General features: G+C 49.0%; 2 protein-coding genes across 2 annotated transcripts; both read right to left on the reverse strand.

Moving 5' to 3' along the window:
• Positions 1-6,679: 6,679 nt before the first annotated feature.
• ASB10 (ankyrin repeat and SOCS box containing 10) lies at positions 6,680-15,906 on the reverse strand. Its single transcript, XM_035554433.1, has 5 exons — positions 15,594-15,906; positions 9,578-9,845; positions 8,535-9,039; positions 7,091-7,204; positions 6,680-6,865 (listed from the first exon to the last, which is right to left on the reverse strand). Exons 1-5 carry the CDS (start codon positions 15,904-15,906, stop codon positions 6,680-6,682), a joined length of 1,386 nt encoding a protein of 461 aa, XP_035410326.1.
• A 7,994-nt stretch (positions 15,907-23,900) lies between these two features.
• Positions 23,901-24,917, reverse strand: LOC118251725 (late histone H2B.L4). Its single transcript, XM_035554264.1, has 2 exons — positions 24,786-24,917; positions 23,901-24,137 (listed from the first exon to the last, which is right to left on the reverse strand). The coding sequence occupies exons 1-2, from the start codon at positions 24,915-24,917 to the stop codon at positions 23,901-23,903; spliced, it is 369 nt and encodes a 122-aa protein (XP_035410157.1).
• Between the last annotated feature and the right edge of the window lie 768 nt (positions 24,918-25,685).

Consider the following 25,685-nt stretch of genomic DNA (forward strand, 5'->3'; position numbering starts at 1 on the left):
CCGGGAGCTCAGTTCTTGGAGGTAGGTGGGAAGGCACAGATGTGAGCAGCATTGCTGGTGGCTGGTGATGAGCCAGAGGCATGTAGCATGGACTGCCAGGTCCTGAAGAGCACCTGTGAGGTACCTGTGATACCTCAGGAGCATCAGCAGCTGTGTGGGAGCAGAACTCTGGGAAGCATTCAGAGCCGCACCGCTAATGGTGAAATACTGCAAGCACTCGGCACCAGGAGAGCAGCTGTAGAGCCAAACCAGTCACTAGAGTGAGTCCAGCAAAGAGCTCTGCATGGGCTGCATTGCTGTGTGGGGCTGCAGCTTGGCGCAAATGCTGAGGCTTCTACTGTCATGAGGCAAAGACCCTGGCAGTATATGAATGTCACGGATAACCTCCTCAGGTGGGGTCCCCCATAAGGACCTCACCTCAGCAGTCTGGTGAGAAAACTGACTGTGTGTCACACCCAGTCCTGAGGTCCTTTGGCACTCCACAAACAGCGCCCAATCCCACAGGGTGACACATGCACAGTGCTTCAAAATGGCTGATGTCTCAAACACAAAGCTTGTGAGTGAAATTGAATAACAGCAAATATTTAAATAAAATTATAAGCTACCATCACCCTTTTTTTTCCAGAATATATTTTTTCAGAAACCAGCATAGGCAGCAAATTCAGAGCAAGGAAGCGGATAAAGCCAGCACAAAAAAGAAGTTAGAAAATGCAGGAAACTAAGGGGATTTCAGAGACATCAATGAAGTATCTGTGAACAAAGCTGTTAAGAGAAATGTGAAACTGTTTAATTACCCTGGGGCCAAACACAGTCCCAGCAGTGACAGAGGCCAGTGGTAGACCAGTGTGGGAGAGTGACAAGGCTATGGATTACAGAGCTGTAATTAAGTAGTCTGATCTCCCTGGGATTGGGCTAAACACCATGCAGGATGAATTCTGGTCTGGACTAGGGCAGGACTGAGGATGATTTTTAAAAAAGACAAAGATGAGAAATCTAAATCCAACATGATAAGCTATCCTAAGAGGCAATTAACTAGTAGATTAATTACCTTTGCTATTAAAAATGTATTTCTAATCTGTGTTTTCCCAGCTTCAATTTCCAGCCACTGGACCTAGTTTTAAATCTGAGTGCCAGTCAGAAGAACTGGCAATGATGAATAAATTCTGCACCTGCTGCACACCTTACCCCTCTCATCAGAAAGTTTGGTAATGCACAGCTGAGGACCATGAGGATTTCCTGGCGGAGTGTTGTCAGCCGTTCCTGCCCGGGACCACAGAACAAGCACCTAGAACTGCATGCCGGACTCCAAGGATCAGCCACAGTGTGTCCGCCCACCACATCGCCCAGGTTTCTACTGCCAGGCATCACTGACAATCCATCGTTCTCTCACTCATGGCTCTTCCTTGAACCCTGCCTGGTTGGTTTTTGTTGTTGTTGTTGTTTGTTTGTTTGTTTAAATGTGGACCCCAGAGCAGGATTCACCTGCGGCAGAGATTCCAAAGAATCACAGTGTCTGAGCACCTGCCCCAGGTTCCTGTGTATAAAAACAAGAATCCAATATATATTTCTGTTCTGTATTTGAAATAAAAACGATAGCTAATATTCATATTTTACAGTGGTAATGGTACACTGTCTATTCCATCAGTAATTAAGGAAGATGAAACTAAGTAACAATTTTTATAATCTGCAGGAGGATAACCTGCATCCAAGAGTTTTAACTGGCTAATCAGTTCACTGATCCATTGTTGTTTTTTTTTCTTTATGACAAATTATGGCACACTGAGGAACTTAAGATAACTGTGAAAAAGAAAACCCTATGTCTTACCAGTATTTAAATGTTATCACATGGATATCCAAGAAACTGTAGAGCAGTTATTTCAACATAGATTCCAAGCAATCATACATAAACAGCCAAGGGATGTTCTGGTTAAAGTAGTAAAAGCTAGAGCCCCAATGAATATTATTTATCATTTTTGAGTAAAAGAGGTATTTACAAATGTTTCTTGTTGTTGATGTTTTGTTGTTGTTGTTGTTGTTTTGGTGGTGGTAGTTTTTTGGTGCTGTTTTTCTGTTTGTTTATTTGTTTTTGATAAATCTACAAGTTTGATAGAGCTAACTACATAGATATGACATGCTTGGACTCCTGCAAGTCATTTGACTTAGCTCTGCATGATATTCTACTAAGAAAAATTATCTGTCTGCTACAGTCCATGTGATCAGTATTAATGGACTTGAAAGAACTGAGTAACTGAGAAGAGTTATTCTATATAATTCTTTGACAGGTATATTCCTAGTTGCATTCTATTCACATCAATGCTATACAGTATTAGCAATCAGGGAGAAAATAAAAAACAGTTTCGGTAGAATTATTGAAGTGGTAAAAATGAAATGTTGGGATGGCAAAAGTATTAGGTGGCACTTGCCCAAGACAACTTAACTGCATTAGTTGAAACATCAGGGTCACAAAAAAACTGCTTCATTGTATCTAAGTAATAGGTGTACCATATAAGCAAGAAGAATGTAGGCTTCATTTAAAACAGAGACCGCATCCTGGACAGCAATAAGTCTGAGAAACATTTAGAGGTTGTGACACATGTCATCTGAACACATGAGGTGCTGAATGGGAGAGCTTCACTGCCAAAGCACCCCCTCCTGTACTACGTATCATAGAATCATAAAATGGACTGGGTTGGAAGGGACCTCAAGGATCATCTAGTTCTAACCCCCCTGACATAGGCAGGGACGCCACCCACCAGATCAGGTTGCCCAAGGCCTCATCCAACCTGGCCTTGAACACCTCCAGGGATGGGGCATCCACAACCTCTCTGGGCAAGCTGTTCCAGTGCCTCAGCATCCCCTGAGTGAAGAATTTCCTTCTAACCTCTAATCTAAATCTCCCCCTTTTTAGTTTAAAACCATTCCCTCTTGTCCTATCATTATCTACCTGAGTAAAGAGTTCTTCATCCTTTTTATAAGCCTCCTTTAAGTATTGAAAAGCCACAATGAGGTCACCCTGAAGCCTTCTCTTCTTTAGGCTGAACATCCCCAGCTCTCTCAGCCCATCTTCATAGGAGAGGTGCTCCAGCCCCTTGATCATCTTTGTGGCCCTTATAAATCAAGAAATGTCAAATACGAATCTAAGGTTCCTGAGGCTATTGTGTAGATATTGTATCCACACTGCCAAGAATAACTCTCACAAAACCATAGTGCAATCCCATTTTGAATGTTGGGCACAGTTCTAGTCCCCTCATCTCAAAGTGATGATGCACTAAGGTCAGTGAAGGGACAGGGAAGTTCTGTGCTTGTGGTTAAGGGGTGGGTGACAGCTTCTACAGTCAAACAGAATTCCAGCCTGAGTAAGGAGAGACATGACAGTGATCTGTAAAGTCTTGACTAGTACGAAGAAGGTCATAGACTATTGTGACTTTGTGATATTTAATTTACGTTCTTTGAATGTAAGTTAAAAAGCATCCAATGAAACAAAGTGACAGCATGAAGACAAATTAAAGGAGGGGATCAACACAATGTGCAAATAAGATATGAACTTTTTGCTACAAGGATATCATAATTCTCAAACTTACATGGGTCCAAAAAGCTACTGGTTAAATTTATGGAAGGGGAAAAAAATAAAAAAAAAAAAATCTAGGGCTACTAAATATGTCCTTCCTGACTCAAAAGTACCTGGAATGCAAATTATGAAGTGTGGGACTTGAGGGTTGGCATCCTAGGAAAGGGCTTTTCCATGCTTGCTTTGTCCTCGTACCCTTATATAAATACCAGAATGGGTTACTTAGTCCATCCGGTGTGTCGTGTCATGCTTTTTACTGAGGAACAGGAAAAATGAGGTTAGAGTCAAACAGATATTTGAGGCCAGGAAGCCTATAGGGAGATATTTGGTGGAGACTGATCTTTCAGATCTGGGGGTGCTGACTGATGCTCACCTGATCATGAGCCAGCAGTGTGCCCAGGTGGCCAAGAAGGCCAACAGCATCCTGGCTTGTGTCAGGAATAGTGCGGCCAGCAGGGCCAGGGAGGTGATCGTCCCCCTGTACTCTATTCTGGTGAGGCTGCACCTGGAGTGCTGTGTTCAGCTTTGGGCCCTCAGTACAAGAAGGACACCGAGGCCCTGGAACATGTTCAGAGAAGGGCCACGAAGCTGGTGAAGGGCCTGAAACACAAGTCCTGTGAGGAGTGGCTGAAGGCACTGGGGTTGTTTAGTCTGGAGAAGAGGAGGCTCAGGGGAGACCTCGTTGCTCTCTACAACTACCTGAAAGGAAGTTGTGGAGAGCTGGGGGTCGGCCCCTTCTTACAGGTAACTAGCGATAGGACTAGAGGGAATGTTCTCAAGTTGCACCAGGGGAGGTTCAGGGTGGAAATGAGGAGCCATTTCTTCTCAGAAAGAGCAGTCAGGCATTGGGACAGGTTGCCCAGGGAGGTGGTGGTGTCATCGTTCCTGGGGTGTTTAAGGAAAGGTTGGACATGGTGCTTAGGGACGTGGTTTAGTGGTGACATTGGTGGTAGGGGGATGGTTGGACCAGATGGTCTTGGAGGTCTTTTCCAGCCTTAATGATTCTATGATTGTATGAAGGGAATAGTAGGAATGTGCAATGCTTTGACTGCAACAGAGAGGGGCAGCATGAGACCCAGTGGCTTCAGCTAGGATGGAAACTTCTGTCTAGAAATTGGATGCTTCTTTTTCTTTTTTTTTTTTTTCTCCTGGGCATAGCTTGCACAGAGGACATGGCTCATGGCTGTGGGCTCATGTTACTTCAGCCAGTCACGAGGGTGTCTCTTGCTGACTGCTCTGCCCAAAACCCCAGGTGAATGCTGAAGCAGAAACAACAGCACATACCCAAGAGACATTCCCAGTGACCCTTACATTCAGTCCTATCCCATCCTTACGAAGATGATACTATCTTAGTGGCTGAGTACACATTATTGAACACTACTGCAGAACAGTGCTGGAAAGAAGGACAGTAAACCAGCCCCCCCATGCACTGGTCTGCAGGCTGCTTTCATACCAAGGCTATGGGACCTGCTCCCATAAACAGATCACCCTGAGCAGCCATGTGATTATGGACAGCTGGGAGGTGGTGACTTCAGGCTGGATTCCTGCTCTGGTTCAAGGCAAATGCGTTCCCGATGCATTGTATGAGTAATGGTTGTTATCCAGGGTATTCAAAAGCTTTCACTCCCTGCTCCCCTCATCCCTGTTTTGCAGATGGTCTTAGTACATCACTTCAAGCCAGTATCTCACATCCCTGCCCATAGATGTCATAAAGCAGGTTGTTAATCCTTTTTGAGTTATACCATCCTTACAGTGTGAGTGTATTACCAGGACACACAGACTGTCAACACCAGCTTCTTGACACTTTGTGAGCATAGGACCACACATTCCTATTGTATCCCATTAGCATTCATGCTGTGGTGCATCGCTGGTGTGCATGCACTAGGAATGGCACAAGGAAACTCACATAGTTATTTCAAGCTTGCTAGTTCAGAGCAGCATGGACTAGCTGTGTAAGGTGGTGATAATTAGGGGAGTAGAACTACGCCCTGTATCCACACAGAAGCAGAAAAAGACAGAAGCTCTGGGTATGTCAAACTGCTTAGCCTTCAGATATGTGTGTTCCAGTGCCCTGGTGTTGATGTAGACATTAAGAGGCCTCAGAAGACCACTGCACAAAGAGGAGCACATTGTAGTGCTGTCCTAGTGCATCTTCTGCCAGCCAGCAGCAGTTCAGGCATTCCCCAAGGCAGAAGCAGAAACAGGATTAGCTTCCAGGAAATTGTTAAAGGCTGGTTAGTGCTCTGATCTCTTTATAAACTCAAATTTAAATTGCAGAAGCAAATGTTACCCTTTATGTTGTTCACAGTGCAGCACAGCCCAGGCACCAGCATGTGGCCTTGCATCAGGCCCTGGCAGATGCTGGCTGGGCTGTCACAGGGGCCATCTGCTCTGTGCCCAGGGGACTGGTGCTCTCAAGGTGCACGTCCTCCTCGCCCTACACCCAAGTCCCTGGTACTGTCATGAGCACTGTTGTCCCGCCCTAAGCAGGACAACCTCAGACATTGCAACTGCATGGGAAGTGTTTATTTTGGAGGCCTCGGTCCTACACCCATCATACTTTGCTTCTGGTCCTTTGAGGAGCAGGTGAATGCATAGGTCTGAGTGCACCTGCTGCTACGCATGGCTAGTCACGTGGATAAGCCCTATCAGGCAGTCTTCAAGGCAAGGCAGAAGTTGTACTCTGGTAGGCATAAAGACTAGGGTTTATTCCAAACTCCCTTGTGTACAAACTGTAAACTACTTGACAAAAGACAAGATCCCAACAAATGCTCAGGGCAGCAGAGCCTCCTGGTTCAGTTAGAATTTGGAGATCTGAGAAAAACTGAGATCAATCCAGAACATTTGCTCCTGGTCCCACAAAATGCCCTAATCCTCATCTCTTGCTTTTCTCAGTGAGTCCGGAGCTTGTCTTCATTAGGTTGGGTGAACAGAATGCTCCAAAATGGGTGCAGGAGGCAGAGCACAAGGCTGGCAGGGACAGCAGCAGGTTTGGCAGAGGAGGGCTGACATGATATGGCAGGAGGGAAGGGGTTATCTGGAAAGGCACAGGCTGTGCTGGTAGGGGTGGAACATCTGCACAGAAAGACAGTGGGACTCAAGACCCAGCCCTTAGTAGAGAACATCCTCAAAGCTGAGCAGCAGGAACCGGTGCAAGGTGCTTGGCAGGTGCAGCTGGGACAGGACTGGAAGCAAACGGCCCTCCAGGAAGGTCCTGAGTGCACAGCGAGCCAGGTGCTGCAAGGAGCGAGGTCTTTGCTCCAGCGAGAAAAGCGACTGGTAGAAACTTGGGTATTTCTACAGGGAGAGAAGAGAGGATGAGATGCAGACAAAGCTGAAGATCCTACTCTGGGAGCAGAGGCAGAGCCAGGCAGCCCATTGCCTCAGCTACCCAGGTGCACCCTTCCTACCCCCAACAGCACTGCCCTCTGCCCTGCAAGGCACTCGGCCTAGCCTGGCCCTGTCCTAATTCCCCCAGCACATCCCACGATGGCCTCCAGCCAGCAGCGTGCCTTCTCTCACCTGCACAACCTCCACTGGAACCGCCTCCACCCAGTCTGCGGAGACACGCACATGGTCATAGCTGTTCATCAGGACCTCGATGACACGCGGGCAGGCGTGGCAGTACCGCAGCACCTGAGCCAGGGAGACAGCGGATGAACCCAGTCCTGCAGGACACACTTTTGCCTTCGAAAAAGCTGCACATACTCAAAAACAACCTTGGTAAATCTGGAGAATGAACATCCTTCCTTTACACTGCCCTGGGAGATCAAAGCCACTGATGGTGGGAAGCACCAGAGCACTGCTCCTGCAGACAGGGCGACCATCCAACTGCCCGCACACGCAGCACGGCTGGGTCCTGCAGCCTCTGCTTGGCTGCAGGGGCTGACGCATGGGGCTGGGATGCAGAGCCCTTCACCTGCCCTACCACTAAAAGCAGCTCACAAGCAACCACCCCTCCGCTCTACGCCAAGCTCCTTTCCTCGCATTTGGTCAGAACAAGAGCTGTTTGGGGCAAGGACAGACCCCCCATTTTGTGTGCAGCTCCTGCTACAACATACCACGCCTCTCATGAGGGCTACACAAGGGTCTCAGGGCTGTGTTGTGCCTGTTCTGCGTGAGGCTACAGACATCCTGTGCCTGTGCTGTGCACAATGGTAGTCCCAGTACTGTGCTCATCAGCTACTACACTGAGCCCCAGAAAGAAACCATAAATATTTCATGCGATACAAATCTCTGTTGTGTACCATGTCCACGTTTTCACAACAGACATAGGTGCAAGGAACACACTGTGTTGGTGTCTCTTATGCCACCAGCACAGTCTTGGGAGCACACCCCACCCATGCATAGCTGCACCCAGCAGAGTCCCCGTGGGTCTTGGTTCCCACTCCCTACAGCCCAGGCCAGCAGTAGCTGTCAGAGTCTATTCCAGCTGTACGAGTGATCCTCATTATCTGGCGTTAATAGGAGATTAATTAGTGTTAATTGTTGATTTTCCTGTATTTTCCCAAAGGGGAGAGCAATCTGCTGATCTCCGGGCTGGGTAATTATTGCACTGCTCAGGAATTAAGACAAGAAATTAACCCTTTGTTTGCTATGTCTTGCAGAGGCAGCATGAGCTGGAGGGTATGCCCCAGAGAGGAGAAACACCACCTGAGAGTAAGGGGGCTAGCACTTTCTGGGGCAAGTGATTATGGAAACTGTATAGGGACTGCCCATAGAGCTTGGCAGACAGGTGCAGGAGTGCCCTACAGGAGAACAAACTCTTGGAGAAAACTTCAGGGAATCCTTTACCAGTAACACCCATTCCCTCTCCCCCAGTCCTTGGAAGAGTCAGGAAGGACAGCAAGCAAGCTGGTGCAGAACAAGCACTGCTGTGACAGGCACATCCTTCTTCTCACTGAGGCCCCAACGTTCATAGCTTTCCCTTCCCACCACATGCCCAGTACAGCTGTGAGCCCTGCACCTTGAGGAGGGAGCCAGGCCAGATGCGGATGGCACCATAGTTGAGCAGGGCTTGCACCACAAGCTCTGGATGGTGATCTAGCTTGTAGGCAGTTGCTTGCAGGATATTGTGCAGTGCCGTGTTCCCACTGTAGTTCATGATGTTGACGTTTGCGCCCCGGGCCAGCAGTAACTCTGCTACTTGAGCATTGGCATTCTTGCAGGCCAAGTGAAGTGGGTGCTGACGGTCCCTGTCTGCAGCGTTGATGCTAGCACCACTTTCCACCAGCAGCTGGCAGACCTTGTAGTAGCGCTCCATGTCCTGGGGCTGATGGGGCTGAGCACAGGCAGCATTCAGTGGCGTCTGCCCCTCCTCATTCTTTGCCTCCAGCTCTGCCCCATGGCACAGCAGCAGACGGACGTGGTCTGTTAGGCCATGCCGTGCTGCCACATGCAGTGCTGTATCACATTCCTCTTCTGTCCGACTGTTCACACTGGCACCGTGCTGCAGCAGCTGCTGGACGCACCTGTGTGGGCCAAGAGGACTCAGTGACAGACTCCTATCCTACCTGCCACCTCCCCATTTCCCCTTCTCTGTACCACCCCATGGCTTTCACATTTCCCAAGAGTCCCCAAATCCCTGCTCCTCATGCCCTGGAGCAGTGGTTTTAAGCCAGTATGACTGGTTAGCAGAGACACTGTCACCCTAATTCTACCTAACTTTCCACAGGTGTTTAGTAAGTGCCAGCACACCCAGAGTCTGCACCCACATCCATCTGCACATGCATTCCCAAAGTTTTGCAGTGTGAACCATCAGCTCTGCACTGCTGATGGGTAGCAAGTAGGCAGCACCAAGTTCAGCTGCATCAGCTCTGAGGATTGGAGCTTGACATCATCTGTCAGACATCAGAGGTGGTCCTGGTCCAGGAGCATGCAGTGAGGCCACCCCATGCAGCAGCCATCGCTGCAATCACCAGCACACCTGCAGGGATGAGTAGTGACCCTTTCTACACAGGATGAGGCTCAAGGAGGGGAGGCCCCCTGCACCCCCTGAGCAGAACTCACTCGATGGATTCTGGGCTCTTGCAGAGATGCATGGGCTTGTAGCCATCCTCAGAGACAGCCTCAGGGTCAGCACCAAAGCTGAGCAGCAGGCTCACGCAGTCAGTACTGGCTGCTGCGCAAGCCTCATGCAGGGCAGTCTTACCCCCTGGTGCAAAGTTGACGGCAGCGCCCCTGAGCAGTAGGAGCCGCAGGCAATCTGTGTAGCCCCGGCTGGCTGTGATGTGCAGTGGCGTGGTGAGCTCCTGCTCATAGCTCAGAGACCACAGTCCTGCAGAGAAAGAGAGGTCAGGGAGTCACATCCAGCACTAGGCCCAGAGCTGTCCTTTTGCCCAGGGTACCCAATGTACATCCTCTCTTGAGAATCTAGGGTTTCCCCTCAAGGGACTGCCTGCCTCTTCCTGCTAGTCACCAAGGTCCCTGCCTTGGGACCAGCATGTCAAAGGCACAGGACTGCTGGTGTCTGGCCCTGAGGCTGCGTGGCCTTTCAGGAGCAAGAGCCTCAGAGCCAAGGCCCTTCTCAGGGGTTGGACTTTTCACCTGCAGCTCATTTAGGCAGCAAAGGGCTTCTGTTGGCAGGAGAGCAGTGGATGAAGGGCCCAGGGTCACAAGCAGGGCTGAAAGCAGCATGCACGAAGCACCACAAATAGAAGAAACAAGCAGTAAAACAAAAGGATTCCAGAGCAGGCTGCCACATACCCAGGAGACAAAGACAAGCCCTGAGTGTGGCACAGGCATGCAAGCCTCAGCAGAGATGGTCATCTAGGGCCTACAACAGAACAAGGGTCTGAAACCTGCCAACTCTTAAAGATGCTGACCCAGCTGGAACCACTGCTGCGCTGGTGCAGTTTGCTGGCAATGGTCTGCAGCTGCTACAGAAAAAGGGCTCCTTAAATCATGCTTCTTGCTGCCTCTCCAGGCTGGGCTGGAGGACCTAGACTGCAGGATCATTTGACAGTGCTTTGCTCTCATCTCTTTTTTGCAGGAGCAGTATGCACCCAGTGTTTTTTGTAGAGCTAGGTTCAGACTGAACCATCTCAAGGACGCAACGCAAAGCTTTGACAATTCCATGCTCAGCACAACCCACAGTGAGAATCAGAAGCCCCTGTAGCCAGCACAGGCTGCACACAGACCAGGCACTTAGTGCCAGGCTACAGGTCTGGTCACAGAAGGAGCACAACCTGCAGCCTGAATGTCCTGCATTTGGTGAGGAAACCCTGAGTTTCTCCAAAACTTGCATAAGCCCCTGTTAGAAGGGGCGGGTATGCAGGGCACACCTCACACTCCCAAACACATGCACACAGGAGGACCCAGCTACGTCCCAGTACTCCAACTCCCATTCCCACTCCTTCACAGCCAAAACAACACCCATAGCACACAATCCCAGCAGCAGTAATGTCCTGTAGCATAAGCAAATGGCTCTGAGCCCCTGCTCAGTAGGCCCCACTGCCCCTGCATACTCAGCCGGCGGAAGTTGAAGCGGTAGTTCTTCCACTCTTCCAGGTTGCTGGTGTCAAACACCACACTGGGACTCAGCTGGTGCTGAGGGCTGCTGAGGACCTCAGCCACAGTCCCCTGGTCCCCAGCCAGCAGGGCGTGCCAATAAGCCTGTGCAGGACCCGTCGCTTTCCGCGTGCAGATGGGCTCCTGATGCTCATCCCTTCTGCCTGTGAGGCTACTCATGATGCAGCACCTAGCCCCTCAGCAGAAGCCAGGGCTGGCCTTGTTGCTACCTCCACTGCCAGGCTCTGAGCCTGTGGGCACAGCCACACCAGTGCCCTGTGCTCCGTGCCGAAGGGCTGCCTGCCTGGGAGTGAGGACGTGTCACATCGCTGCTTGGCCCAGGCTGGAAACAGCTCGGGTCTCAGCCACTCTATTCTGGGAAAACTTGTGACCAAGTGGCTGGGCCAAGAAGCAGGGCAGGACACTCCTAACAGGCAGCAGTGCCTCTGCAGCCTCTGGCTGTGCAGGAGAAGCCCCCATACAGGGCAGGGCAGGGCAGCAGTGTAGCTTGTAGGGTAGAGGATGATACAAAACACCACTAAAAGGACAGAAAGGGAGCAGTCTGCATCGTCACCTGGTTGCTGCACAGACCACAACAACACAACTCAGCTGCCTCCATGCACCTGCAGCATCCATCCACCCAGCCCTCATCTCCCTCCAGCACTGCGCCCTCATTTGCTAGTTCCACCCAAGCCCATGGCACTAGACAGGTTTTTAAACAAGTCACAGGAGAGTTCTTTTTGACCAAAGCTTAAAGCCAAATGACTGTTAGAAATAATACAAGGGTGGGATGGTCATTACAAGAGAAGTGAAAAGAGAAGGTAATTACCCTTTAGACTTCTACCTACTTTTCCTTGAAATTCAGCCTTGCAGAGAGCTCCTGCACAGTTCTAGTACTGTTTTTTTTTTTTCCATCCTCTGACACTTCCTTCACTGTTTTCCTTTCAGCCTAAGCAGCATTGTTCCTGTCCCCACTTAGTGGCAGAAACCCATCCTGCCCCTACTTTGGTTACAGAACAGCACACTTTGCTCACAGTTCTTGTCACCATATTTGTTTCAGACCACATGTTCTAACAAAGACACCAAACTGCTTAGAAGACCAGTTGTGTTTAAATTTTTGTCATAGAATTATTCAGATCTTGCAGCTAAAACACACTAACTGGCCCCAGCAAACCACCAAGCAACAATTACATTGGAGACCAGAGAAGAGTATAAAATTGGGAACTTTACCCTTCTCAGTAATGAGAATCACAGAATCACAGAATGGCTGAGGTTGGAAGGGACCTCTGAAGATCATCTAGTCCAACCCTCCTGCCGGGCAGAATCACCTAGAGCACCTTGCACAGGATGGCATCCAGGCGGGTTTTGAATATCTCCAGAGAAGGAGACTGCACAACCTCACTGGGCAACCTGTTGCAGTGCTCTGTCACCCTCACAGTAAAGAAGTGCCCCCTCATATTGAGCTGGAACCTCCTGTGCTTCAGTTTGTGCCCGTTGCCTCTCGTCCTTTTGCTGGGCACAACTGAAAAGAGACTGGCTCCATCCTCTCAACACCCTCCCCTCAGATATTTACACACATTGGTGAGGTCTCCCCTCAGTCTTCTCTTTTCCAGGCTAACCAGGCCCAGCTCTCTCTGCCTGTCCTTTTACGACAGGTGCTCCAGTCCTCTAATCATCTCCATAGCCCTCCTCTGGACCCACTCTGGTAGCTCTGTGTCCCTCTTGTACTGTGGAGCCCAGAACTGGACATGACGCTCCAGGTAGGGCCTCACCAGGGCTGAGTAGAGAGGGACTGGACTGTAGTTGCCTGGGTCCTCCTTCTTGCCTTTTTGAAGATGGCGTGACATTGGCTTTATTCCAGTCCTCAAGCACCTCTCCTGTTCTCCACAACCTTTCAAAGATGATGGAGAGTGGCCTAGCAGTAACATTGGCCAGCTCATTCAGCACCCGTGGGTACATTCCATTGGGGCCCATGGATTTGTGGATGTCAAGTTTGCTTAGATGATCTCTGACCCAATCCTCTTTGACCAAGGGAAAGTCCACCTTTCTCTGGACTTCGTCTCTTGTCTCCAGGGTCTGAGACTCCTGAGGGCTGATCTTAGCAGTAAAGACTGAAGCAAAAAAGGCATTCAACAACTCTGCCTTCTCCATATCCTTTGTCACCAGGGCATCCACCCCATTCAGCAGCGGGCCAACATTTTTCCCAGTCTTCCTTTTTCTACTGATGTATATGAAGAAACCCTTCTTGTTGTCCTTGACATTCCTTGCCAGATCTAATTCCAAATGGGCCCCTGCCTTCCTTGTCACATCCCTGCATACTCTGACAGTGTCCCTATATTCCTCCAAAGTGGCCTGTCCCTTTTTCCACATGCAGTAAACTTCCTTAAAAATAAATGACCACACTCTGTACTGACATTCTCCAGCATCCTTTGTCTGTGCAGACTTCAGTACTAGTAGTCTAGGTATAATGTAGTGCATGAGAGAGTAAAAAGAGGGAAGCCCTTGGCAGATTTCCTCACCTCATGGGATCCTCAATTTCCCCGAAGATATAAACAGGTATACAACAAGAGACTGGGTTTCCCAATCATAAAAGCATAGCCAGGGAGTCAAAAGACTGTATGAGTTAATGTCAGTAACACTGTAAAATTTACAGCTCCTCTGGGCTCCTTAAAATATCATTAGGGATGACTCAAGAAATACCAGGTCACTAGAATCCATTTTTAAAGTCACTGTCTTGGTATGTTTTAGGAAATTGTCCCTACAGGTCAGAGTAAAGTGTAACCAAAGTCTTAGGTATCTTGTCTGATACATTTTGCACTACATTTTTGGTCTGTGCTTGATGAACAAACTTGCTTGCTTGGGTTTTTCACAGCTTGAATATTTGGTGATAAAAGCAATTTCTGGGTGAAGTTATTTTACATAAACTGTCCAGTTTTCTTTGGGGCACAAATTTTTACAAGCAGATTGACTTGCTGTTAAAGTGTTTGTCAGCCCAACACCAGGTATGTGTTAAAAATGTGTAATTAATAGTTTTCTGACAAGTGGTCTCAGTTACACCAAGGGTAATAACTTTTGTATTTTCTTCCTAAGTAGACTGTAACAATTCAAAAGACACGTAAAAATCTTGGAACTCAGCAAATAATCTTCACCACCTAAGAAGTATCAGCATTTGCATCTGCAAGCCCACCCTATCTCTTTGTCTCTTGCTAGGATGAATTCCCACAAAACTTAGTCATGATCAAGCTTTATCAATGTGCTCAATAGCCTTGTGTCAGGACACTTGAAAAGAGCCCACACCTCTGGCAAGTGACCTTCATCAACAGCTCTTCCATTCTGGCACACTGGGGCTTTCACCATCAGCCCTCTGTAGAAAACAGCGATGCAATTATGGCCCCTCAACACTTGACACTGTCTTAAATTCTGTGTGTCTGCCTGCAACACGCTACTATCACGCAGCAGCAAGGACATGCACACTTCCAAACTGCTAACTTTGACAGAGCCTACAACAGTTATGTTGCTTATTGAAAAGTTCGTAGATGACACCGATGAGCATGTAAGCAAAAGGTATCGAAGAGCGTAGAAGCATGTGTGGTAGCTGCAAGATGCATATGGGCAAGGTACAATGAGGTGCATAGATAGGAGGAAACACCAAGGATGACCAGCTTCTACCTCCTGTCACTCAGTACAGACTTGCTTCTACCATCTCTGAGACAGATGAGATTTCTGCTCACCTTCTCCAGTCCATCTCACAGAATAGAACAGCTTGACAGCTTGAGGGGTGCAAATTCTACATGTGGAAAAAAGCAAAACTAAGCTTGGTGTGAATGCTTCTGTTCTGGAGCAAAGGTGGTGTTAACCCTCCTACATCAACCCCCCCTGCAGCTTCCTAAAGTCAGTGTTTGAAGTAAGAATCGCAATGGCTCTGCTTCACACCTTGAAGTCACCACAGCAGAATTGTGACGTGGTGCCCAAGCAGATGCCCACAAGGCTAAAGCGCAGCTATACTCATTAGTCGGGATACAGGCTGAGCTGTGCATGAAGGACACTGCTACAACCTGTTCCCAAAGCATGTCACAGGCTCTAGTTCCTAATGAACAAGAGTAACAGACCCAACTTAAGACACAAGACAGAGAAAGAATCCTTATGCCACCTGATGTGTTCTCACCCAAGCACACTCATCACATAACACACATTTCACTTCTATCCCAGCAACCTCTAGCAGGACAGTCCTGATGTTTTTCTGCTCCTGAAGCCTTTTCAAGCACCATATTCTCACCACTTCCCAGCAGACATACCTCTGACCTCCTTTAGAAAGCTAGCTACACATTGTTGCATAGCCCTAGAATCCCCCTTCCTCATCCAGAAGCTTTTTTTTCCCCCCAAGTCCCTCTTCCACGACCGTTTCCACCACTGTGTGTTCCCCTCAGCAGTTTTCTCAGGTGTCTGTGCTCTTTCTCTGGTCCCCGTTCACAGCATTTCCCACCACTGCTGACACATCCCAGTTCCACACACCCACCAAATTTCCTACTAGTCCAGCGCAGCTCATCACCCTTGGTCTCAATGATGAGATTAACGGCTGCGTTCCTGCTGAAGTACTTCTGCACCCTCTCCAGGTCCCCAGTGAAGAGCGCGTTCTGGATGAGGAGGTCCCGGCACTCCAGTGGCTCCGTGCGGCTTCTCAGATAACCCTGGCCAGCTGGGCTCCAGCTGCACTCACGGTGGTGGTACTGGGGTCTTACTTGTCGAGAGTACTTCCACTGATCCAATTGCTCCTCATCCATTTGCACTGAGCGTTGTGCGGCAGAGGTGAAGGGAAAGGTGCAGTCCATCACATGGAATGCACAGGACAAGCCCAAACCCTACAATAAATAAGCTGCAGCCAAGAGCTTCTTGTCCAAGGTTGTGTCCTTTATGGGTTGCTCCCAGGTTCCAGATCCCCAGCGCCTAGCTGGATTCAGTCGCAGGCCTGACTCACCCAGTATAAATAGTCTTGCTTGGCAGCTCCCCTACAGCACCTCCCTGCCTTCCAGGAGTTTATTTTCAGCTGCTGGATGCAATCACCAGCACAGACGAGGCACAGGTCAGAGGCAGCAGACATACAGTTCCAAAACCCCTGCCAAGGGCAAGAACACCTCCCACTAGATCAGGTTGCCCAGGGCCTCATCCAACCTGGCCTTGAACACCTCCAGGGATGGGGCATCCACAACCTCTCTGGGCAAGCTGTTCCAGTGCCTCACCACCCCCTGAGTGAAGAATTTCCTTCTAACCTCTAATCTAAATCTCCCCTTTTTTAGTTTAAAACCATTCCCTCTTGTCCTATCACTATCTGCCCAAGGAAAAAGCTACTCTCCATCTTTTTATAAGCCTGCTTTAAGTATTGAAAAGCCACAATGAGGTCACCCTGAAGCCTTCTCTTCTTTAGGCTGAACATCCCCAGCTCTCTCAGCCCATCTTCATAGGAGAAGTGCTCCAGCCCTCCGATCATCTTCATGGCCCTCCTCTGGACCCTTTCTAACAGATCCACATTCTTCAGCTGGGGGCCTCAGACGAGAACACAGCACTCCAAGTGGGACCTCACAAGGGCAGAGCAGAGGGGGACAATCACCTCCCCCCCACTCCTGGCCACTCCTCTGTTGATGCAGCTCAGGATGCAGTTGGCCTTATGGGCTGCAGGCGTGCACTGCTGGCTCATGTCAAGCTTTTTGTCCACCAGAACCGCCCAAGTCCTTCTCTGCAGGGCTGCTCTCAATGAGTTCTTCTCCTATTCTGTACTCATGTCTGGGATTGCCCCAAACCAGGTGCAGCACCCTGCACTTGGACTTGTTGAACCTCATTAGGTTCACACGGGCCCATTCTCAAGCTTGTGCGGGTCCCTTCGGATGGCATCCCTTCCTTCTGTTGTGCGGACTGCACCACTCAGCTTGGTGTCATCTGCAAACTTGCTGAGGGTGCACTCCATCCCACTGTCCATGTGGTTGATAAAGATATTAAAAAGTACTGTTCCCAAGACAGCCCACTGAGGGACACCACTCACCACCAGCCTCCATCTGGACATAGAGCCATTGACCACCACTCTCTGAGTTCGACCTTCAAGCCAATTCCTTATGCACTGAATGGGTTTGACCTTCCAAACCATCTCTTGCATTTGGATCAGCCACTGCCAGGTCTCCGAACAAAGGAGACAGCCTGTGAGAGGACAGCATGGCAAGAATGGGTAGAGAAAGCATGACAGAGAACAGAGAGGCTCCTCTGTCAAGATGAGGGACTCAGTGCAACAGCCCTAACTCACAGGAGCCCCTGAGGAGATGTACTCCAGCCTCAGGGCACTTAGATTACAGAAAAGGCTGAATTCCTATAGAGATGAGGAAAAGGACAAACTAAGGAGAAGTCTTAGTTCCTTTCCAGCCTGTCTTTCAAACTCCTGTTGCTCCTGCAACTGGAAGCAATGGGGTCATGCTTAGCATGGCCCTGGGCACAAAATCCAAACCTAGTCTTTCACCCATTCATGCTGCCTGCAGCCATCCAGGAAAGGGGTCCTGAGGAACACTGGCTGCTGGGTTGAGGCCAGGTCCCTAACCATCACATTGAGCACACTGGGAGAAGGCAGGCAGTGCTTTTCTACTCAGGAAGTTTCACAGACCTTGAGATGAGAAGGTGCATGTTTCTATGCAATAGCTACTGCTACGGAATTTCTTCTCACCCCCATGACTAACAACAACAAAAAAAATAGTCCCACAGAACACAACCACACACACCCTCCCCCTCCCCAAAAAATCCACTGACTTCCTCCCAGCAGAACATGTTCTTCATGTTTAGCAGGACTCTGACACCTGCCCTGGTCCCACAGCAGAAGAGGCCCCTTGCTCACTCTGCCTGACATGCGACAGGAGGGAAGTCAGGACCATATGTTCCCTCAGCACTGTCATCTGGCAGGAGTTGTCCAGCTACTGGCACCAGGCTTTAGCTTCAAATCCAGTTCACTGAGCCCACTGCATGCATCAGAGCGGGTTGCATAGCCTGTGTGGGGAAAAAAAGCAATCTCCTCCTCACTGGTTTTGTATATTACTTTCATATCAGCTCCACAGGGGCTGTCTGATGTAGAGATCAGCAGCACCCAGTCCTCCATTTCCAGTTAATTCAGGGCCTTTAGCAAGTCCTTCCTCAGATGCTTTGTATCTGTCTGTGAGGAAGAAAAGGGTCCTCAAAGGATCAGAGTAAATGGGATCACGTGCAATCCGATGACCCACAGCTGATCACAGACATGTACAAGGATGTTTCCTCATACAGCCAAGAAAAGAGGATGTACATGCTTGAAAACTACATATTGCAGTTGTGTTCAGTTATCTTCTAAACATTGTTGCTGTTATCGCAAGAGATTTGTTTTAGCTCTTACTAAATCATTTATTTGTTTCATCATTAAGCACACCTTGTGTTTGGGCCAAGATGAACAGATTGAAATCAGAAACTTTACAGCATATTTCTTGTATGGTATAACAGAGCATGAGACATTTTGAAATATCAGGTGCTCAGACACTGTAGGAGTTCAGAGGATCTGCAACTCTTTCCCCAGCAGAGCAGCTGAAAGCCTTGGGGTTGCAGGGTCTGAAGCCTGCAAAAACACAAGCACAAGAGCTTGCTGGAGAGCAGGCACAGCTCTGTATTGATCATGGAGAACAGGTGAAGGACACCTGGGAGACAGTCCCATCACCAGGCAGGCCGCACACATCCCCATTCCAAAGGCCAGTACTCCACTGTGCTGGCCATGTCCCTTGCTACTCTTGCTGCAGATGACACCAGGCCTGCCTTATCAAGTAAATTTCTCCCTAGTGCCAAGCAGAAGCAGCCATGGTGGGGAAGAAACATTAGGAGCATCAGAAAGAGGTTGTGTGGGGAGCGAGCAGCGTGCGTGTAAACGAGCCTGTAACGAGTTTGTAATATGCATGTGTGGCACGGCCTGCGCAGCGTCATCACAATGGCATAGGCACTTTCCCGCCTCATTGCCTCCCAAATGGATTTTAAATATCATTCCGAGGACACAATTATTTAAAACGCTGAACTAAACACTCGCTAATGGGAAAACGGCGTGTGGCCTGCAGCAGCCATTCCTCATGGGGCCACTCTGCCCATGTCATCCTCTTCTCCAGCCCCACTCCCTTCATGGGGCCACATGGAAGCATCCTCTTCCTCCCACCCAGAGACCATATAGGATACCACTAGGTAACTCTCCAAAGCCTATTGAGTACATGGGAATATCTTTTTCACTCTACTTCCATTCCTGCCCCTCAGGTCACAGAGGAGCACTCTGCCCTGCCCCAAGCTTCTCAGCACCAGGGGCATGGTGAGCCACCTACTGGGGCTCAGAACAGTCCCTGGCTGCAGCTCCATATGCAAGTATCAGGACCTTAGCAGGCAGCAGGTCTTTCAGTCTTCCTCCACGTTTGGCAGGAGGCAATGCAGGGCAAGAACAGGCCATTAGAACAGGCATTCTTTCTGACCCACATTGTTATCTGGCCCTAGAAATTACAGATATCAAAGAAGACCGACTCACAAAATTGACTTGTGAATAACTCTCCCATCCCCACTCTGCAGTCCTTGGCAGAGGGGATGAAGGAAGCAACATTATTGTTGGCTACATCCAAGACTCCAGAGTGAACAGAGTATGAAGAGAGACAACAAACAAGGAAACAAACTATTTGCAACAATCCTTGCTGGGGGGAGCATAGGTGTCGAACAGCTCCAAGAATGCCATGGATCCTTAGTCCCTTTACAGTGCTGGCAGTATCAGGAATAACAAAGCCTCAGACAGCAATGTGTGTGTTCATGGGGGAGTGTCTGTCTAGCCTTTGATCATCATTCATTTTTTCCATTCTCCAGGCAGGGATTCTGGGCTGCCATGAGTTAGGGACTTGACATTATTCAGAGTAAACACCCTGTGTCAGACCAAACCAGAATAGGGAAGGGACATAGACCAGCACTGACCCCACTCTCCATCTCTAGCAGCTGAGCATAGAGAGGAAGAAAGTCACTGTCCCTTGCTGTGCTGGTACCCTGGCTGTACTTCAGAGGTTCATACTTTAATAGCTTTGGCATCACCAGAGCTATCCATCACCAGCTTGTTTTCCTCTGAGTGCTGAACCATTCCTGCCTATGCTATTTGGAACAACATCTAATGATGCACCAGAGCAGCCACCTGGCAGCACTGCTGCCAAGAGACACAACAACATGGGAATAGAAATGCACACAGGTCTGCACGCTGGTGCTAGCCTCCATTGCCCAAAAAGCTCCCCCTCTCCAGACCTGCCTCACTCATCACAGACCAGTAAGATGCGCCCCATGGTACTCCACACTATGAGAGAAAAGAGCACAGACTCCTAAGTCATTGCTCTTATGCAAAAGGAAAGCAGACCACAGAGGAATTACTGATATTTTTCTGAACACTTTGATTCAGTTTATCAAGCTATAGTGTTCTTTTGGAGGATTTGAAAAGTGCACCAAGGCAAAAAAGAGGTTGCTTTTGGCCCATGGACATGTTCAGCTTAGTAAGATCAAAGCAGATGGACATAGGGCCGGGGATGTGCAATGTGACAGTGCTGCACTGCAGTAATAAGGCCTCACTGGGAGGCTTGGAGAAAGACAGACTTGCACAGACTGAGGCAGTCCCATGACACTTTGGAAGAGTACCTGCATGGGCTCCAAGCTAACGTTTGCTTTTTTACTGGCTTCTGGATCATTCTTACAGCAACCAATTTCCCTGCTGTTTGGTACAGCCTACTCCCTCCTCCCAAAACAACTTCATCCAGACCTCTCATGATCCAACAGAGCACCAGGGCACAAACTGCCATGGAGCCACAATTCCAGTCTGGAAGAAGCTGAGCTGAGAAGCTGTCCTCACAAAAGCATCAGGGAAGCATAAAGAGTGGCCCCTCCAGAGAGGGAGACCATGTACAACATCTTATGCAGGTTTATCAGAGCAGCTCCATGTGGACATACTGTGGGGAAACAAGTAGCGTGACCCCTGCACAGTGAGAGTCGAACCTGCCCCCACAGGGGTAATGCAGAAAAGACAATCTGGAGAGGTTCAGTGCAGAAATTGCCATTCCAAGACCAACCATCTCCTTCTGCCACCCAAGCCTGATGCATCTGTGCTGTAGGCCCTTCCAGATCTGTGAGGAAACAGTGATGTAGAAGGGACTTGGGGCCAATCACCAACTCCATCCTTCTCGGCCCCTAGCAAAAAAAAAAAAAAAGTGTTGGAGGCATGAAGCAGGAGTGGGATACACAGATTGCAGTATTGGACAATCAAGCACCTGCACCACTAAAGCCTTACCCGTTTTGGGCTCACCCAGTGCTAGATGCTCTACTGGACCTGCCAGGAGACAGCCACTCTTGTCTCCCAGTATAACAGCACCTTACCCACACAGTGTGCCAGCTATCTAGTAGCCAGGCTACCACAGAAGGAATGTTATATGGTCCAAAGGCAGTCTGCTTCGAGCTAGGCAGCACCAGGCTCCTGCTCATGCTGAAAAAATACGTTTGAGATCAGGCAGTCGGAGAGAACCACCTTCAGGGCAGAAGCAGAACTGCAGTTCCAAGCTTTTTATGAGCACTCTTCCATCCCACAAAAAGCATGACTGCACATCTGAGGCTGGGGAAACCAAAGTGCCGCTGGGGAGATGCAGAAGCGGTGGCATAGGGAGCAACAGAACAGCCCAGGCAAGGAGAGGGACTGCTGACCTTTCAGATGCAAAATGGCAGCATGCCCACAACCCAGCTCTTTGGCTGGACTCTCCCAGGCCTGTTTCCAACACTCCACATCCCATCGAATCTCCCCCATGAACCTGTCTCACAGGCACCCCAGGCACATCTGCTCTACCACCTGCACAGCCATCCCACAGCACGACTGGCTGCAACCGCTGGAGGGAATAAAAAGACTACAGCCCTGTCAGGTGAGATACTGCTCTAACACTTGTGCTCCAGACCAGTTCCAGCTTATGTGGCAGGGCACTACAGGAAAAGAGCACTATTCTATGCTGTCCTACAGTCAGGAGAAAACAGAGCACCCAGTACAACCTCATCACACACACCCCCAATCTCCACACTGGAGCAATAGGGCTGGGACCAGAGGTGATGTGTTCAGTCCCAGTTCTGCCACCTCCTGTACTCTGGGAGCATCTTGTCCATGACCCACGCTGCTGAGACACACTGGCCCTGATCACACAAAGACAAGCACCTGTCATGGCTCCATAGCTCATGAGACTCATCACCATCTCACAAGCCTTGTGAAGTCCAAGACTGCCCCACATACGGTAACCTGGACTCCACCACAGCTCTGGTTCCTCCTGATACTCCTACCCCCATTTTTGCTGCCACTGGGAGACCTTGGAATGGGGACATCCAGTCCCACCATTAAGGTGGCAAAGGACCTCCACTATATCTCAGCTCGGAGCATAGTCCGTATCTTTCCTCTATTCTACAATAGACCCAGAGGTAACATCTCCATGTAGAAACCTGGGGGCAACTTTGTAAATCATCTCATCACCATTAGTCTGGACACAGCACTCACTCTCAGCCCTTTGGGCTGCACAAGCCCCATCTAGGCCACTATAGCAAACGGAATCCACTAATGCTCCCTTCAGGGCCTTGGCTCACTCAGGTAGGAAGTACCTGAGAATACAAACTTCCTTGTCAGCTTGAGACATGGCCAGGACCAGTCATTAACATAATGGTCTGAGGCAGAGCACAGGACCCTCAGTCCCAGCCCAGTTTATAACCCCGCTGAACAAAGTTCCCTGTAAAGCCATTGGAAGCAAGAAGAGAGATGACATTCAGAAGTTCCATAAAGAAAATCCCCTTTGTGTCTCCTGCCAGTCCAGCTCCCTTTTGCACTATTTCTTTTTCCCATACCTGAAAGGGAAAATTTTTCACTAGGACAAAATAGACTTTTGAAAATTGCTTATAAGAAAAACTCTACCCACTGTAAACTGTCCCACTGACACAGGGAATTTTGTCTCTACTCTGGTACAAACAGATAAACTGAATGCTGATAACTTGGACTGGTGCAAAGAGGCCCAGCACAGTCAGGAAGCACTTGAGGAAAAACAATAGGAACCTCAAAGACAACATAAGACTTTTGCAATCAATAGCCCAAAAACTAAAAAAAAAAAAAAAAGAGTTCGGAGAACTGTGGTGGAACCCACCCTCTTCACAGGATGACCCTACCTTTCTGCAAGAAAACCCTGAAGCCTCTACTTGGTTTTGTTCACTTTCAAAAGAACAGCTGTCCATCCAGCCCAACCAAACAATCCTGATGTCCAGAGGTCAAACTAACCTTTGCATTATAAATTGTGAGGCAAAGACATCATCTGTGTTTTTAAAGTGTATTTGCAGATTTTGCTTTTACTGTTGCATCAGACTGAATACCAAATCCCACAGGACTCCACAAGAAGTAGAGTCACCATCCATGATCTGTGTTAACAACTTGCTGAGAACTAGATAGCTCAGAAACAACTATGTGCTACTTGGATGCTCTAGATAACATATAGAGCTAATTAAAGCCAAAGCAATTCTTTCTAAAAAGAAGAAGTGACAAGTCTGTGACATTATCTATTAAGCTGATGATTTGATACAATCTTCTCTCTATAAGCCACTTCAGTTACTTATGTTCCAAACCCTTAAATTTAAGCTGCATAGGCCCCACCAGTGCCCACCTGGGCCCCAGCAGCACCCACCCCCAACAGTGACACCCCCTCCCCCAACACAACCCCACAGAGCCATGACAGATAGGGTGCAGCCAAGGCAGAAAGCTTTTATTGTGGCGCGGCGGTCACTTGCTGCTGGTGTACTTGGTGACGGCCTTGGTGCCCTCAGAGACAGCGTGCTTGGCCAGCTCGCCAGGCAGCAGGAGCCGCACAGCCGTCTGCACCTCACGGCTGGTGATGGTGGAGCGGTGGTTGTACTGGGCCAGGCGTGAGGCCTCTGAAGCCAGCCGCTCAAAGATGTCATTGACAAAGGAGTTCATGATGCTCATGGCCTTGGAGGAGATACCGGTGTCAGGGTGCACCTGTGAAATGGTAATCAAGCACTGCGTCATATCACCATCACCAGGCAGCAGGGACCCAGCACTCCCAGGAAAAGGGCCCTCCTTCCTCTTCCTACCCCACCCCCCCAGGTTCTCACGTTGCATGCCAGTTCCATTGGACTGAAGAGGTCCCTGTGGTACTGCATTGGCTGTGACATTGCACTGCCAGGAGCCTCTGCAAAGTCCACAGGGGAAACAACCCTACAAGGAGTGTAAGTGCCCCACTGCTCCAAGCTATGGCCACCTCTCCAAAGTCTTTCTCCTCTCTCCAACATAGGCTGAGAAGTCTCAAAATCTCCAGAAATTATGAAGTTTTTAATACTTACTCATAGGGACAATGACAGGTATAACTGATTTCTCCTAATTTACTTCCTTATACAGAGCCATACAGTAGAGTTCATTCTGCCTATGAAACCCTTTCTGATCTAGATCCATCTCATCTCCTACTGAGAGATCTGTTGCCACACCCCATTTTAGACTCAGCTGGAGTTTTATACTGTCTCACTCATTTTTTTTTATCTCACTAAAAAGCACATTTTCTTCTTTTCCTTTTTACAGAGTTAACATACAGTGAGCAGAAGTAACTTTACATGTGAAACAGTTCTTAACACTAAAGAAACATTTACTCACTTGCTTCAGTACTTTGTAGATATAGACTGAATAGGTTTCCTTTCTCTTGGGCTTCCTCTTGGACTTCCTGTCTCCAGAAGCAGATCCAGAAGTGGAAGCATGACCACGCTTCTTCCCAGCCTCTGCACTCATCTCAGCCCCTTCCCCCCAAGCAAGCTCTAACAGAGCAACCATGAGTTACCATGGGGCTGGTTATATAGCAAAGGCAGCAGCCCCTCACCTGCCCCAGGTGCAGTCCCCAGGGAGCGGGAGGGATGCACATCTGTGGCTGATGATTCCACTTGGCACTAAGCACAGGGCAGCTGGCCTGAAAGGCACTTGGAATTAACTGATTCAATTAAACTTTCAGACCTGAGAAGTTTGAGGGTAACATTGGCAAAGACATGCATAAGAACAGTAGTGTCCCATTCACATGGGGCAGAAGTGCCAGAGAAGAGCTAATTCTGGGTCCATCCAGGGGTCTGGTGAAAGGAGGGTTCCTGCTTTGGTGGAAGGGTGTAAATTGGAGTACTCAAGGCACTGCCTCCAGAATCAAATGTGTTGGGCCACCTCCGTGCTGTGGAACAGGTGGTACAGTCAGTTGAGACTCAGTAAATGAATGTAACATTGGTCTAGTGACTGAATGATAGCATTATGAACAACCTCCTAACAGCCAGTATTCCTCCCACAGTGGATTCTGACTCTGTGTGCTTATTGGTGGCGCGCAGTGGGCACGAACCTGCAGATAACATCTCAGCCAGCCTGGCCTGGGTAGTCCTGCCTGCTTCACACAACAGAGATTTTTTCAGGGGAAGAACGGAAAGGAAGCAGCGGGAGGAGAGGACCGACATCCTGAGTGTGTCTTTGATCTGTCTTGGAAACCAATGATCACACTAGTGGTGATAATTATGACACAGAAAT

Source organism: Cygnus atratus, chromosome 2 (genome assembly GCF_013377495.2).
Source record: "Cygnus atratus isolate AKBS03 ecotype Queensland, Australia chromosome 2, CAtr_DNAZoo_HiC_assembly, whole genome shotgun sequence".
NCBI lineage: Eukaryota > Metazoa > Chordata > Aves > Anseriformes > Anatidae > Cygnus > Cygnus atratus.